The sequence below is a fragment of the Phalaenopsis equestris genome, unplaced genomic scaffold (genome assembly GCF_001263595.1).
Source record: "Phalaenopsis equestris unplaced genomic scaffold, ASM126359v1 Scaffold000002, whole genome shotgun sequence".
Taxonomy (NCBI): domain Eukaryota; kingdom Viridiplantae; phylum Streptophyta; class Magnoliopsida; order Asparagales; family Orchidaceae; genus Phalaenopsis; species Phalaenopsis equestris.
In genome coordinates, this window is record NW_018164444.1 from 47621948 (window position 1) to 47639994 (window position 18047).

The following is an 18047-nucleotide window of genomic DNA, read 5'->3' on the forward strand; positions in this document are numbered from 1 at the left end:
TCGTTCATGGAATTAAGTGCAAATAAATAAAGAAATATACTTTATTGGGTGTAGAATTGGAGAATCTTTAGGGAGACAGGCTAAAATCCCCAATTCGGTGTGAGTAAACTAAAACGAGAATTAGCGTTCAGGTGAAGGGAAGTATGAGCTCTAGAGTGGGAGCCGGTATCCTTCTAGCCAAGCCACGTATTTAGGGACTAAACCTGAGATTAGCCAATGATTTTCTATAGCACTGTATCAGGGTAGAGAATTAAAATTGCTCCTGTTTGGCACAATATATATTTAAACCATTTATCTCATCTCATTTTACCAAAACCTCATTGTAGTGGGAAAGATATTTTTTTACGTAAGAAATCTTCATCACATAAACATAGTTTAATAGTTTACTAGTTACTGCTTAAACTTTGTGTTTCAGCTTTGTTATTAGTTAATAAATTTAGTTCTGATAATATCTCAACATTCAAAATTCGTGGCAATAATTTTGTTTTGATAATTTGTAAAATTTTTAGTAAATTTATCATTTCAAATTTAAACCTTCATCGTGGGATCGATATTTGGGGCTTAAATAGAAAGTCTTTTATTACTTGATAATGATGCGTATACTTGCATAGAATCCCAACATTATTGCTTAAATTTCTAATTCATAAAATATTGCGTCAAGCTTTTGACATTGTTGCATAGCGGAGTCAACTACATAATTTTTATGCAACTATATTCACCGGGATCAAATAGTGAAGTTCAAAACTATTAAAGGATATCCAGATATAGTAATCCTCACATGAAAAAAAAAAGAAAAAGAAAAAAAGGATTAAAAAGATCCTAAAATAAAATAAAAAGGAAAGAAAAAAATAAGTGAGGAGAAGCATGAGGAGATGTCTAATAAAAAATTGGCTTCACTTGAAGCAACTTAAGAATGGAGCTTTATTACACTTTATAAACTTGTATTGAAATATTAGTAGCATTTCGAGTAAAGGTTTTATGAAGTACTTTTTCATATAAATGTTCTAAAGGTCCTTAGCATGACAAATTACAATTCTTCTTGAAAAGAATAGAGATTCAGAAATCTTAAATTTGATTACTAAATATTCCTAGACTTGGAGTTTGAACCTAAGCTATTAAATGTTTTTCTTAAATTTTGCTATTCTATTTATTGAACTAAAGTATTGATGTGATAAGTTAATATCTATCCTAAATTCATATGCTTTTATGTAATAAAAGTGTCACTTAATGACAAAAAACATTTAAGTTTGGGAGATTTTGATACACAAAAATAATATACTATTTTAAGCACCCTTTTTATGTCTATTTTTAGTGATATTGCACTTTAAAGAAAGATATTTTTGTGTTTTTGTTGCAAGTATATCATTTTTAGGTATTTGGAGAAAAAAATGACAAAAGGAACAAAATTTGAAGCAAAAATAGTCAATTTTAGAGTTTGACGCATGATGCGCCAAAATCCAGAGCACTGGCGTATGATGCGTTAGGCAAAATATTTTCAAATTAAGGCGGTTCGAGATGAATTTTGCATGAATTTTTAAAGGGACACTTGTTCTAAGCACTCCATAAGGTGATTCAATGCATTTAGACACCATGAAAGGTTTCAATTTGAAGGAAGTTGACCCTTGGATCAAGGAGGCACACTTTTTGAAATTTAAAGTTTTAACTTTTGAATTTTGGAGGGAAATTGAAACTCTTTTGAGAGGAAGCAGCCCAAAAGGAGAGGGACTTCTAAAGTGTGACGAGAGGTAGAGAGAGAGAGAATTGGTGTGAGTTAGAGAGAGAAGAGGAAATTTTCTTCTAGGGTTGTAAGAGGAGAGGAAAGGTGAGAGATTTCTTCTTCATAACATTTCTAAGAGATAATTGAGAGTGATTGTAAAGAGGGAAATGCTTGAAGAGAACTTCTAAGAATTTGTTTTGGAAAGATTGTGAGTTAAGTTGTATTTTTCATTTCATTTGTTTGTAAACTTGTTTTTATGTATGAAATCCATGTTTTATGGTATCATTCTTATAAATTTTGAGTAGTTTTCTTTATCCTTCTCCCTACTTTGAAAAAATGATTTTGTTTTCAACGGTTTTAAATGTCAATAATTTGTGATGATTTGAACTCCAATTTTCATTTACTTTTTTATTTGACCAATTTAATTGTTAAAATGTGTTGAGAAATATATGTTCTGAAAAGGGGATATGATTTCTACAATAAAGGGAGAATCACATTTGATTTCATGAGAGAATATTTTATCCATGGGATTGGGTGCAAATAAATGGGGAAATATACTTTGTTGGATATAGAATTGGAAGATTTTAAGGTGACAGATTAGAATCCCCATTTTGGTTCAGTTGATTGGAAACCAATGCAAGCATGTTAGCCCTCAAGTGAGGGAGTAGCGGGAGCTCTGGAGTGACAACCGATATCCTCCCAACCTAACCACTAAATTATGGACCAAACTCTGGATTAGCCAATGTTCTTTATAGCACTCGGGAGAGGGTAGAGAATAAGATTGCTCTTATTTGACACAAAACAGTTTTTAAATATATTTTTCAAATGATTTCAATTTCTTCACAAGAAATATTTTCATTATAAATGGAAAGGATGTTTTCTCATACTTAAACTTTTTGTCACAAAAACCTTTATTTTATTTCAGCAATTTACTTTTGAAAGTTTAGCATTTAGTTTAATTTACTTGTTATAGTTGTACATCTGCATATTTAGTAGCATTTCACTTAAGTAGTTTAACTTCAAACTTCGTAACTTACTTTGCTTTTATTTTTAGTTTATAATAAAATATAAATAACTAGCTTATATATATTTTCAGCTTCCCTGTGGGATCAATATCTAGGACTCCATTAGAGCCCTATATTACTTGAACTATACATATAATTGTGTTATATGTAAAAGGGAATTGGGACTTTAAAAGAGGTTTTACGGATAAATTATTTTCATTAAAGTTACATTATTGTTTGGGTTACATTGCATAATTATTATTAATTTAATATCAATTTTCCTGAATCCCGCATCAGTGACACACACGAGCTTAATATTACGTGAGTTAAAGGCAACCAAGAACCCTTTTTTGACAAGGTCTGTTATCTTTTTATAGTGACAAATTCGTTGGTTGGTATATTGAGTTCTCTGAGACCTCACACCTACTTAATTAATTTTTTTTAAGAAAATTTCTACTCTTGCTATGACTAATGGATTCTCTTTTAAAGCATTCAGAAAAGATGAGCTCGAGGATTTCTAGTACCTCCAAATGATTTTTATGCCACTATGGACTTCATAGTTCCCTGTTGACTTTACATCAGCCGCATAACTATGTGAGAGTTCTACAAGTGTCCGCGGAGAATCACAGAAAAGTGTGACTATTTTCGGTGAGCAGACAGACTAGCAAATTCCACCACTGAGAGTGATCGAGAATGAGTAGTATCTCTGGAGGACCGTCTGCTCGTAACATACACCAAATATTTTTTAATAGTCTTATTCTTTATTTTAGTAATGATGAAACTCATTGTTAAGTGAGGTGTATATAGTTTTTTTGCAGTGTTCTGAAGTGAAATTTTATTTTAAAGTATTAAATATATTACTATGATAGTTTTGTTGTAAAAAACATTACTATACAGAGGTAGAATGGTCATTTGTCAAGAAATAGTTGTACTGCAACTATTTTCAAACAACAATAAACAAACAACCAGCCAACTTATCCTCAACAGTTTCGGCGCAGTAGCTTTCTAGAGCAGCTGCTACGCAACAAATTATTAATAAACTGTAGCTGCCCCAAACAGACCCTTTTAGGCCTTTTACTTTAGCTTTATTGATTAAAATATGTAAGTAAACTTTTTTCCTTTCACCAAAGTGTGAAATATTGATAACTATGATGAGACACCAAAACTAAGGCATTTTGATTTACACTTTTTTCAATATTATAATTTTTTTGTTGGAATGATAACTAATTCATGTTTATACAACTTGTTCTATTGCAAAAATCCTCCCTAAGATCAAATATTTTTTCAATCATAACACTTCTTCCCGTAACTTTTACAAGAGCATCATTTACTTTGTGGTAGCCATGTATGATAAGAAAGACAAAGAAAAGATTTGGAAGCTTAGTCAAAGGTTTTAGTGATGGTGTCTGTCGGAAAAATTTTATTTCATATATTTAATACTCTTAAAATATATATATATGTTTGTACTCAAATATTTGCTTTTAAGCATATATTTTACATATACAAGGATTATGGTTGGCATTAAATCATCATAAACATGAATTTTTTTGGTGGTCTACTTTAAAGATAGCGTCATAGTGTAAAACTTGGCGCCAAAACACCAATTAATTTGTTATGTTATAAAAAGTAGGCACCATGACACCAAGCATAATGTCACAACGCCATTCTATGAACTCATACATATTGGGAATATTGAATGAAAAGCGCCATAGTATTATTTTTGGCCCAAAATATTTGAACATCAACTTTCAAAAATCTACTAATGCCTTAGAGCTAGATTACACTGACCTCCATGAGCTTAAATTATCCTGATTATTCCAATTACATATCTAATTAAATTGATTATCTTACCACAATCTACTAATGCCTTAGAGCTAGATTACACTCCATGAGCTTAAATTATCCTGATTATTCTAATTACATATCTAATTAAATTGATTATCTTACCACAATTGGTTTCTTCCTCCAAAAATGTTATTTCTGTTAAAGTTGAAATGATTCTCCCAACATGGGTTGTAATAATCAAAATAAGGATTGTGCATCTCAGGGCTAGTCTAAATCAATTGTCTAAATGAATTTTCCTCAATAACTCGAGGTCCTTCAGGATAACTTTTTATGTCATGATCTAACTTTCTCGCAATATCTGCCACTTGAGAAGCTAAAATAGTCAGCATATAAACTTCATAAAAAATCATTAACCTCTTGGGGTTTACTCTATCAAAGCTGCTGGCATCATAATCGAAAACTAAATATTCATTATCTCGTTGATTCACCATTTCTACAATAAATTCATGGAGTCTTTTCTGATACATAATCATCCTAACAGTTCTCTGTAGTTCTGAGTCATACAATTCAAGGTTTGCAGCTTCTGAACTATGCATAGAAATCTAAAAACTTAACTAATAAGACAGATATATAGTACTTTAAGCACTCAAAAATATTTTTGGAATTTTAGATCTTTTTTAAAATAAACACACAATAATTAAACACAATAGATAATAATATTATAACTTCCAAATCTAAGTTTTATATGTCCAATTAAAATTTTCTTAAAGTTCTACCGCAGCTTCCCCAACAACAACAACAAAAACTTGACCCGACCCGCAATTACATAAATATTTTAATTTCCTAGCCAAAAACTTGATCCGGTTTCCTTAGGCGGCTAGTATGAAAAATGAATAGAATTTAGAATTTTATTTATATTTCACACACTAGGGGTTCTACGCAAGTATACACATTGTTTCAAGTAATATAGAGTCTTCTTTAAAAACATCAGTATCGATCCCACAGGGAAGCGAGATAAGAAATTCTATAGCCTAAGTTCTAATCTACTAATCAAGTCTTAGTTTGGAATTTTTGAAAAGTTTGATTTTCCTAAATTCACTAATATATTCTAAAATTAAAGCTAACTAAATAAAATAAAAACCTAATCTAAGGAGACTGGTTAAATTTTGAAAAGTTCTTATATAATCAGAATCCCTTTCCCCTTGCAATGAGATCATAATCAGTATAGGAATAAAAAATTTAATGGTTAAATGTAGTTTTGTGCCAAATATGGGCATTCCTATTCTTTACCCTCTCCCAAGCACATAAAGAGTATTGTCGAACCTAAAGTTGAGTTCCAAATTGATATGGTTATGCTGGGTAGGTTCCAGCCCGCGACTTCTAGATTACCCACTGTGCCTCTCTATAAAAATAATCAGGCTTCAGATTTTGAACTAAAGAGCAAATTAGTAAAGTTTCTAGCCTATCACCATAAAATCACCAATTTTATGCCCATCAAAACTTATCTCCCTATTTATTTGCACCAACCCATGGATTACCTTCTCACCCATGAAATTAATATGATTATAACTAGTTGAGGAATATAGCGCCCTCCCAGGTCATTATGGATTCATAACAAATTTTAACATACCAATTGAACATATCGAATATGTAAATTAGCTATGAAGTAATGAATCAACACAAGTATGAAATAAGAAAAATCTTAAATTGGTAAATGTTCTAGCCTATCACCCTAGAATCATCAATTTTACACCCATCATTCCATAAAAAATTCTCCCTATCTATTTGCACCGACCTATGTATTACCTTCTCACCCATGGAACTAATGTGATTCTTACTTGTTGAGGAATACATAGCCCTCTCGGGTCATTATGGATTCACAATAAATTTTAATATATCAATTGATCAGATCAAATATGTAAATTAACTATGAAGTAATGAATCATCACAACTATGAAATAAGAAAAAAAATTAGAAAATTCTAATCCTACACATGATTAAATCTTATTATAAGGAGAAACAATAAGGAAAAATATTCACTAAGTATGGAGAAAACACAATAGAAAACTTTGTTTAAATCAAAGCAAATTCATTAGAAAAGTGTTTACAATAAAGTGTTTACAATAATTTTACAATAATTATAAGATAATGAAGAACACAATACTTAAAATTTTCCCTTTGAAAAAAAAATGAAATCCCTACAATAAAGTCTTCTGCTGATCCACACAATGCTCATACAATTCCTTCCAAATATCTCTCAAAATCCCTCATCAATCTCTCCAGAAAAAGGTAGAAATCTACATCTCCTAATCCTATCTACGACCTCTGGATGTTCTTGGAGATTCTAAGAGTTTGAAATGTCAAAAGGTGCATTCCCAAGTGCCAAAAGTTGTCTTATAACTCATTAGGACGTCTATAAGCCGTCCAAAACCATTTCTGGCGCCTAGGTGCCAGAATGTGGCACCATGGTGTCAGAACTGGGCAACTAGAGCCTAGGCTCCACTTTCTGGGAACTAGGAGTCATCCTGCTGGCAACACCCCTGTTTCGCTCCGTTTCACTTCATTTCGCCCCGTTTTAGCTTCAATCCGCTTCAAGTGTTACACCTATAAGATAAACATGAAAATAAAAGTCTCTTAAAGTGAAATTTCATTCAAAAACACATGGTAAATGTAAAGGAGCTTAAACATAAAAGACATATCAAAATGCGCCAGATCAGAATTTTCTTCCTTGCTCGATTTTACTCCACATTGCACCATTTTTGCTCAATGTTCTCCAAAACACCATTTCTTACACATGAAACCTAAAACATGCAAAATACATTCCTTTAAAGTACAATATACACATGAAACCTAAAACATGCAAAATACATTCATTTAAAGTACAATATTATTTAAAATAACATAAAATGTATATAAAAAATAGGTAATTTTTAGGTGTGTCGGTTGCTGAGCCAGTCACTCTTGAATAAGAGCTGGGGCAAGGACCGTCGTACCAATTTCGTGCATGTCTGCTCTGCTCGCCATCTCAAGCTAGAGTGACATCATGTCAAACAACTCCTTAGTTTCTTCCACCCTTTACTTCTTCTGGATCACTTTTTTAACCCGCTTCTCTCTCTCTGGTAGGCTCCCTCCTTCCGGCCTCTTTGAGCTGACCAACCAGCCTTCTCCCTCTAGCCTCTTTGCTACTACCGGTCAGCCCATCCCTCAGCTTCTTCGTTATTATGGCTTGACTAATCTTCAATTTCTTTTTCTCCCCTGCTTCCTTTGGAGAGAGGGTTTTTTTGGTCAAAATTCTGAAAGCCTTCATCATGTCCGGCTCATTTACAGATTTCTTACTGCTCGCCATAACTCTCTTCTGTTAGCAACCGACTGAAAGGCAGAAAAATAAGAAAGAGTTATAAGAAAGTGCTGATCACGACCTATTTATAGAGATTACTAACACGAAAATCGAAAAAATATTAAAAGTACTTATTCCACAGTATATAATTCAATTTTTATATTTAATTCTCTTATTCTTATCACAACTGATACTCTTAAGAAGTTTGAGAATCAGGAAACTAAATATATACGTCAAAAGTATGATAGCAAGAAACTCGAGGAAATTTAACGGGTCTTGCTTATAAACACTAAAGAATAATGTATTGGGATAGTCAAAAGACAAAAACACTAAGTGTCATTTCTTTCGATTGGAACTATAAGGCAACCAAACAATAACATAGCTGAAAGAAAGAATAGGAGACAACTAATCTGAGAGATAATCATTTGTAATTAGCTCCCTCAGCTAATTCCAGAATTCTTCACAAAGATTGCCTAAGGGCACCTCACAAAGCACATTTTTGATCCTGTGAAAAGGTCCTTTGTCTGAGGATGGATGCCCGTCAGATTAAGGTGATGCACCCTCTATATGACGGTCCAAGTTAACCTTAAAGACATGAGGGCCTTTACTCAGGATTCCATTAAGAGGGTCGGTCGATAACCTCTATGTCACCCAAAGGCATGCAAGCTGATCAAAAGTTTTCAGCCGATCAAATGATAAGATTAATGGTCATTAAATGTGTCTTTTAAAGCAGTTATGAGTCTAAAACAGTGCCAATGTCAACTATGAATGTGAAAGGGTGCCAGAGACTTACAAATATGAAAATGTGTAATAATACTTGTAACGTTCCTATTAAAATACAAATAAATATGTAATTTTATTATATACCTTTGAAACCAATAAATAAATGATCAATTTGCTTTATAAAGAAGTACTAAAATTATTTTCTCAAAACTTTTGTTATTATGCACTCCGTTGTTCTTTTCATTCGTCCAACACTATATTCCTTAAGGTGTGATATAGATAACATATTTGATTCAACAACTATTAATCAAATAATAAATAAAAATAAAAGTCAAGGATAATTCTCTATTAAAAATGATAAACAATAAATAAAAAAAAATTCTATGAGGAAGAAACTCAAATTATTATGTCACATTTTCTTTCACAATAAATGCTAATTTTTATTCAATCATGATGGATATCTTATTATTAAATTCGATTAACTTTTAGCATAAATACTAGACAGCTCTTGTGTTTGGTTAATTTAGAACTCGGTCTCGAAGTGGCTTCTGCCTCTTCTGCGCTCTCCGCAGCCCGACCCCCTTCTCTCTCTTTCCTAGGGTTTCTAATTTTTCTATATACTCGCGGTTGTTAGTTGATCCGACTGTCAGATCTTCGACCTTCTCCTGGTGATTCCTAAGGGCGTGGAGGCTGACAAAATTCCATGTATGTAACCTGAATCATGTTGCTTGTTTCCTAAGAGATTTTCCAGAAGCCTCGGTATGGCGCGGGCATGGCCTTCTTTCTTTTTTTTTTTCCTTACGTTTTCTGATGCACTGGTATTCTAATTAAGTTTTGTTTCGTTTGTTGCCTTTTTCTGTTTCTTTGCTTTGATTTGCTTTTTCCTGATACGAGTTTTGACTTGTTTGACTTGATCTTTGGTAGGAATTAGTGAATCAGGGGCTGTCTGGTTAGCGTAATTTGATTTTTGCGCATATTTTTACCGATTCAGTTTTTGTTGGATTGTAAATCATCGAGTTTACTTCGTTTTAACAGGATATGTATGGATTTATGCTGATCTTGTTGAATCCCAGCACATTATGCTGCTTAAGAAAATACCTTTTTTTGTTCTGATTGGTTTGTTGGGTAGGCCATTTGTTAGATCTACTACCGGCTTGGTGGAGTAAGATCAAAACAGAAACCAGTGTTGGATTAGATCCACTTGTTCTTAGATACTTTATGAAGTTACTTTAAATTAATGTCTGATATATTATTCTGGCCGGCATGGTGAGATACCATGCAAAATGTCATTTTGTTTTATTTTATTTCTGGTTTTTTTTCCTGATTGCTTTTTTCTAGTGATGAATTATCTTTCTTTGTTTTATTTTCGTATTATTTAATCATATATTACAACTGTGAAATTAAAAATCATCCATGTCCCTTTTCGCCAAACATAGGCTTTCTCATTAGTTGATTGTATTTGATGAAGGTTTTTCTAAGCATTCTTATTAGTTTGAGCTGCCCTATCTAGCTTAATCGTTGTTTCTGTCAGAATAAAATATAACTATTTGAATGAGCTAGATTCCTGATACTGGATGTAAATTCTTTGTTCCATGTTCTTTTTTTTTTTGAATCTTGGAGAATCTTGGAGCTAATATATGTTTATGTTTTTTACTAGTTTCCAGTAATGTCTTCCTGAATTCTAAGTAAGTGGTCCACCTTTGAAATGCCACTGTATGGGGATAACCTTCAGGTTAACTCATCCATGTCATTTCACATAGGCCATGGTAACTTTTTCCCTTCACTTGTAATTTTTTTTCACTTTAATCAATTCAAACGCGAATGAAGGTCTGGTAACTTGCTTTTAATCTTTATCTGGTTTTATTTCTGAGATGTGGAGGAGTAAGACTTGTATTTTATCTAGAAACTTTTCTTTTGACACGTCTTACAAGTTGGAATAATGTCAAATAGAGGTTTGAAGGTGTTTTATTGATTTTAAATTCTAGTTAATGATTTGTTTCTTTATCTTTTTTTTGCTAGATGCACAATGGCGGTTGAAATCACTCAAATCCTTTTAAACGCACAGTCAATTGATGCCGCTACCCGTAAACATGCAGAAGAAAGCTTGAAGCAATTCCAAGATCAAAATTTTCCTAGTTTTTTGCTTTCTCTCTCCGGTGAGTTAGCAAACAATGAGAAGCCTGTCGATAGCCGAAAATTAGCTGGTCTTATCCTCAAGAACACTTTGGATGCAAAGGAGCTGCACAGGAAAAATGAGCTTGCTCAGAGATGGCTGTCATTAGATGCATCAGTGAAAGCTCAGGTGAAAGGATGCATGTTGCAGACCCTTTCTTCCCCTGTTTCTGATGCTAGGTCTACTGCATCTCAAGTCATTGCAAAGATTGCAGGGATTGAGTTGCCGCAAAAGCAGTGGCCTGAACTTATAGGCATTCTCTTATCAAACATTCACCAGCTACAATCTCATGTCAAACAAGCAACACTCGAAACACTTGGATATTTATGTGAGGAAGTTTCTCCTGAAGTTGCTGATCAAGACCAAGTGAACAAGATACTGACTGCAGTTGTCCAGGGAATGAATGCTTCTGAGGGGAATAATGATGTCAGGTTGGCTGCGACTCGGGCGCTTTATAACGCATTAGGATTTGCACAGGCAAATTTTTCAAATGACATGGAGAGAGATTATATTATGAGAGTTGTTTGTGAAGCAACCATGTCTCCTGAGGTCAAGATTCGACAAGCAGCATTCGAGTGCTTGGTTGCCATCTCCACTACGTATTATGACAAGCTTGCTTCGTACATGCAAGACATATTTAGTATCACTGCAAAGGCAGTCAGGGAGGATGAGGAGCCTGTTGCTCTTCAGGCCATAGAGTTCTGGAGCTCAATTTGTGATGAGGAGATTGACATCTTAGATGAGTATGGAAGTGATTTTACTGCTGATTCTGATATTCCGTGCTTCTATTTCATCAAGCAGGCCTTGCCAGCATTAGTTCCTATGCTATTGGAAACTTTGCTTAAGCAGGAGGAGGGCCAAGATCAGGATGAAGGTGCTTGGAATATTGCAATGGCTGGTGGAACATGTTTGGGTCTTGTTGCCCGAACGGTTTCGGATGATATAGTCCCTCTTGTGATGCCTTTCATAGAAGAGAACATAACAAAACCAGATTGGCGACAAAGAGAAGCGGCAACATATGCTTTTGGTTCTATTTTGGAAGGGCCGTCAGCTGAAAAACTCAGCCCCATTGTAAATGTTGCACTAAACTTCATGCTCACGGCATTGATGAAGGATCCCAATGATCACGTCAAGGACACTACTGCGTGGACTCTTGGAAGAATCTTTGAGTTTATGCATGGCTCCAATGTAGAGACACCTGTTATAACCCGTGAGAATTGCCATCAGATTCTCACTGTATTGCTACAGAGCATGAAAGATGTTCCTAATGTTGCTGAAAAAGCCTGCGGTGCCTTATATTTTCTTGTGCAAGGTTATGAAGATGCTGGTTCTGCATCGCCATTGTCTCCCTTCTTTCATGACATAATTCAAGCTCTTCTTTCTGTTACCCATAGAGATGATGCTGGTGAGTCTCGCCTGCGGACTGCAGCTTATGAAAGTTTGAATGAGGTGGTGAGGTGCTCTACAGAAGAGACTGCCCCCACAGTGATGCAGCTGGTGCCAGTTATCATGATGGAATTACACCAGACCCTTGAGGCACAAAAGCTTTCTATGGATGAGAGAGAGAAGCAAAATGAACTTCAAGGTCTTCTGTGTGGGTGCCTTCAGGTTATCATTCAGAAGTTGGGATCAGCAGAATCAACAAAATATGCTTTTATGCAGTACGCAGATCAGTTGATGGATCTTTTCTTGAGGGTTTTTGCCTGCAGGAATAATGCTACAGTGCATGAAGAGGCTATGCTGGCTATTGGTGCTTTGGCATATGCTGCTGGCCAAAATTTTGTGAAGTACATGCAAGGATTTTATCCTTATCTGGAAATGGGTCTTCAAAACTTTGAGGAGTATCAGGTATGTGCTATTACTGTTGGTGTTGTTGGAGATATATGCAGGGCATTGGAAGAAAAAATATTGCCATTTTGTGATGGAGTCATGACACATCTTCTCAAGAATCTCTCAAGCAATCTGTTACATCGGTCTGTGAAGCCGCCGATTTTCTCATGTTTTGGTGACATTGCCTTGGCGATAGGGGAGAACTTTGAAAAATATTTGATATATGCAATGCCTATGTTACAAAGTGCTGCAGAGTTATCGGCGCATGCAGTAACAGTTGATGATGAGATGCTCGAATACACCAATCAGCTTAGGAATGGCATTCTTGAAGCCTACTCTGGGATATTCCAAGGTTTCAAGAACTCTCCAAAGACCCAGTTGCTGATGCCTTTTGCACCTCATATTCTACAATTCCTGGATAGCTTGTACAATGAGAAGGACATGTAAGTTTTAGTGAATTTTGTTTCTCCACTTTAAGCTGGCTTTCCTGTTGGATAATCATTTTTATGATTTTAATCTCAGTCCTTGATATCCCGTCCATTTGTTTTTACCAGGGATGACGTGGTGATGAAGGCTGCCATAGGTGTTCTCGGAGATTTAGCTGATACACTGGGCACCAATGCTGGTCCCTTGATAAACCAGTCTATTTCAAGCAAAGACTTTTTGGAAGAATGCTTATCATCAGATGATCATTTGATTAAAGAATCTGCTGAATGGGCTAAGTTAGCTGTTACTCGGGCTATTTCTGGTTGATTTTAAGGCAAACTCTGTTAAAAGTGTTTCTGCATATGCATCTGAGTCGTGTTGAAGTCCGGTCGGGAATTACATGCATGAGTCAGTCTTCACCATCATCATTTGTCTGAGGCTTTGATGTCTGGGCTGAGTCAGGACGTAATCACTAACTCATTTGCATCAGTTAGTCGGGTCCTTATCTTTCTCATTTTTCGCTGCACTTATGCTAACGTTGAAACCAGAAGCCACATGATCCCCTCCTTTTGCAGTAAATCTGATTGAATCAAGTTTTACTGAGATGGCTCTCCTTGATGGCAATGGCACCATGGATTTGTGTTGCGCTCCATTACATATCCACACAGATGAATTAGACATCTCCAATTGAATTGGCAAACAAAATATATCATCAATTAGCAAAGCCTGCAGTTATGGTGGGAGATCTGATACCCTCTAGCATTAATTTCATGGTCAAGTTGGAAATCAATCTGCATATTTTTCATCTTATGCCCATTTTTCCATCATTTTTATTTATTTTTCTTGGAAATTTTATGATTGTCTTGCCTGTTTTCAGTTTTTCTGGTCCGGTCTTGTCTGTTCTGGTCTGCATTTCATCCAAATACCATTTGCTCTCATATACATTGTAGAAGGCTCCAATATCTGTTGTGAAAGTTCTGCATCTGCTTATATGTAATGAGAATACTTGTAAAGTTCTTTGCCTTAGGGTCTACTCCAGCATCCACAACAATGCTTCGATCAATCAAAAGCCCTAATGTTGCTGGCATTTTTATTATTATGTTTTGTCTAGCTGTTTCCTTCTGTTTTATGCCAAGATTCTTGGCTCTCTTTCTGTACTGTTTTCTGTGAGCGATGCCCTTATAATTCTTCAGTCTTCTTTGCATTGTTTTCCTTTGTATTCTATTCCCTGTGTGAAATTTTTTTATATGCTTATAATTCTTCCTTGGGGTTGATTTTTCTTATGTCAGGCAACCATATGAAGAAATTTAGCATCTTTGTCATTTATTATTATTTATTTTATTTTATTTGTGGTGTCATTATTGGTGAAATCTACACATGAATTCGAAATTTGTTCATGGTGGAGGTAGTTTTAGCCAATTTAATGGTATTGTAGGCTGATTTGACTTGTTAAAATGTACCAAAAAATGGAATTTAGTTTTATAATGTGACCGGTTCTACCAAAATATTCGAAATGGTTTCTTGTTCTTTTTTTTTCTCTTTTCTTTTCAATTCCTTCTGAGTTCTGGGTGGCAAGGTAGGTGGGTTATCTCTTGAGTGGAGAATCTTGTAACATGCCCAACTTCTCTTATCATTTCGTATTTTTCACTTGTTAGATTTATATAGAATATCTACATGCAAGCCACCAAATTCTTATGTATTCACACATCGAACACTGGAAGTTTATATTTTACATGTCACAAATCTTAAGTATTATTATTTATAAGTTCAAAAATTGAGATATATCTTTTAATGCATAGCTAAAATGATGTAAAAATTGAACTTTAATTGATAAATATGTAAATGCACAGGAAGGTATTTATGTAAATCTTCTATTATTGATTTTACTTCTGTTTGTTCATTTTGTTAAACAAAAATTTTTCTCAAGTATTTTTATTTATTTTATTGCCATAGAGTTTATAGAGGTATTGTTCTGGCTTGTTCGGTTGTTCAATATCATGCTGTTTCGGTTAGCTGACATTATTATCTTTTTCAAGTCAAGTATGAAGAGATTATGTTTTAGCAAGTAACAAGTTTTGGGTATCGTTCAAAGATTTGTTTCATTATTGTTTAAAGCAAGATCAAATAGAATTCAAATGTGATATCTATAGGGATAAAAATGTTCACTTGGCTAGGGGATACTTGATTTTAGATTACACTGGTTTTGTAAAGGATTTATTACCAATTTCTTAACTTGGTATGCAGATTAGAAGAGGTGATAATAAATGTTGCTTGTTTGAAAGGATTTGTCTAAGTATAAATGTCAAATTACATTCATGGGAGATGGTTTATCTGGATGACCAGAAATAGCATGAAGCATGCTCATCAATGGGAGCCTACAAGATATACATTCTGCCTTATTGTTGGACACCTTCCAAAATTCATCTAATATGGCAAGATCAAGACCTGATTTTTGCATGCCTCGCCACCTTTGTTGAGGGATATAAATACGCATGTACAAACAACAACACAGATAGCTTAGTTATCTTTTTGGAGGCCATAGATTAATTGGATCAACGTTAAGATAAATGGTAGCTTCACTTTCAGTTCTAGTGTTAGTGGTTGTTGACCTCATTTTTTGTGAGATCTAATTTTCCTTTTAGTGATTAGGATTTAATCATAGGACTTTCTTTTTGACTATCATATAAGTCTGGTGATGGGACTCACTTCTTTTAGAAATTCAAGTCATTTCCTGACTATCTTGTGAAGCCTCACATGGGTGGTCTTATATCTCCAGCACTTGGATAGTTGAAACCAAAATGGTGAGATTCAAAGGGAGTTCCCATAAGATCATCAGACCTTAGGTTTGCCTTGCTCACTTCACCTCTCCCCTACCCCCCACCTTCACAAACCTTAAACCAACCCCACATTCTCAAAAATCACCAAAGTTAACCCAACCTTACCAAACTTTGTACCTAACTTCAAATCCAAGTCCCATGGAGCCCAAATTCAAAAGTACATATTCCAAGCCCACATCCAAAATTGCCCAAGTCCAAATTCAAATCCATATCCAAGCCCACCAAAATCCAAAATTCAATTAAATTCTACTAAATTTCATGCCCAAATCCAAAATTGCCTGTCCAAATTTAAGTTCAAGTCCAATTCCACCAAAATTCAAAAATCAGATTCATACCTATCAATTTTCAAGCTCAAAATCCAAATTGTCAAGTTCATATCCAAACTCATCCAAAATCCATTTGAGCTCATGTGCGAAACCCAATTTTTGTATCAAATTTATACCCTAAATTTTACCCTAACCACCTCTAAAATTCACTAGACCCTCAATTGTGCTTTGCCATGTGAACCGAAGTTGAATTGAAGCAAAAGAGGGATTTAGGCTCACCTCGGGCTCGATTTGGAAAAACACCACTTAAAATCCGCGGACGCATACCGGTAATAACACTGCAAACCCTTGATACTACTGTAATTACACCACGATTCAGCGGTAATAACACCGTCGCAAGATCGTAGGCGCAAACCCCTAATAACATTGCGATACACCCTCGCTACTACCACAATAACACCATCTCAATACCACCTCCGCAAATCACCAAGTAACACCGTGTTTCCGTGCTAATGCAACTGCAATAACGCCGCTTCTATAATTCCTCACCAATAACCCTGCAATACTACCACTAATAATACCTCTAACTACACCACTGTCGCGGAACAACAGTAACCCCACGATACAACCTCAATATTACGCTGAATAATACTAGATCCCTCACAATAATACCTCAGTCCGTAATTAAAATTTCAAATTCAAAATTAACTACTTGACCTCATCTAAATTGAGTTTAATTGGGTGTTATGACTTTCTAATTGAGCCTGAATCATGAATGGAAATTACTCCTGCACAATGTCCTGTAATTTTTCTTTTGAAGTTTGGACTTACAAAACAATCATAGGCAACTCTCTATCTCCAAAAAAAAAAAAGGTCAGAAGGATAGGTAGCTCCTTTTCCCCACGAAGCAACAATCTCAGACTCCTGACTGAAACTCCCCTCTTCACCCAGCCAAATTCCTAGCAATCTTGGCCATTCCCTTTCACTGCAAAAACCTAATTTTGAAACCCAAAACTAGGACATTCACGACCACTTCACCAAACTTCATAAAACTTAAAATTGATCCTTTCATAGGCTTCTCCACACTAGAAAACCACTTTAAAATATTCACAAAAATCAAATAAAGATTAGAAAAATATAAATTTGAGTTCTCTGAGTTTTCCAAAGTGAGAGGAGTAAAAAAAATAAAATTGGATTTTCAAGATAAAAAAAAAAATATTTATTTATTCAACAAAACCAAATGAAAATCATAAAAATTAAAATTAAAATTCATTTAATAAAATTATGAAAATCACCCTAGGCGACCCTTTAACTCCTAGGAACATCCCAAAATTTTCCTAAGGACTGAAAATATGGTTTGAGCCATCAAATTAAGTATCATTGAAAATTCACAATTTTGAGCTCAAATAATCACAAAAAAAAAAGTAATAAAAAATGAAAAAATTGCAATTGCACCTCAGAGGTCTTAGTTAGTGAATGAGTAAAAGGCCAATGAAGTTTCATGACCTTTTGAATTGAGCTAAAAGAGTTATAGATTTGTAAACCTAAGGGGTATAATGGTAATTTTAGAATTTTACACTCTAAACCTAATTTTAATTTTTAGGGTAAATGAGAGCGGAGGGAATTAAATTGTGATGATTAGCTTACTGAAATGACTGAAACATAAAGGATAAATAGGGTAGGAATTCATATTCACATATTTCTACCAAAGGGTAAAATTTGTAATTATTTGAATTTTTTGTGAATTGGAAGAAATGAGAATTTGGATGATTCAAAAGTGAAGGGAGTGCATGGAAAGACTAACTGATCACTGATTTGGAACCCTTAGCCAATATTTAAACAAAGTTCAATCCTTTGATACAAATTAAACACACTTTATGTAACTTTTTAAAATTTACAAGTTTACTCCTAAACCATAAGAGCTTGGTGGTGAATTAGGTTCGATCTAA

At 34.5% G+C, this 18047-nt stretch overlaps 1 protein-coding gene across 2 annotated transcripts; it reads left to right on the forward strand.

Annotated features, from left to right (window-relative positions):
- Positions 1-9102: 9102 nt before the first annotated feature.
- Positions 9103-14187, forward strand: LOC110022892 (importin subunit beta-1). 2 transcript variants are annotated; one of them, XM_020722050.1, is made up of 3 exons: positions 9103-9325; positions 10586-13012; positions 13124-14187. In XM_020722050.1, the coding sequence occupies exons 2-3, from the start codon at positions 10593-10595 to the stop codon at positions 13320-13322; spliced, it is 2619 nt and encodes an 872-aa protein (XP_020577709.1). In that variant the 5' UTR covers positions 9103-9325; positions 10586-10592; the 3' UTR covers positions 13323-14187. The 2 variants fall into 2 exon arrangements, with proteins under 2 accessions (XP_020577709.1, XP_020577701.1); XM_020722042.1 differs by having other exon boundaries at positions 9103-9271.
- Positions 14188-18047: the final 3860 nt, after the last annotated feature.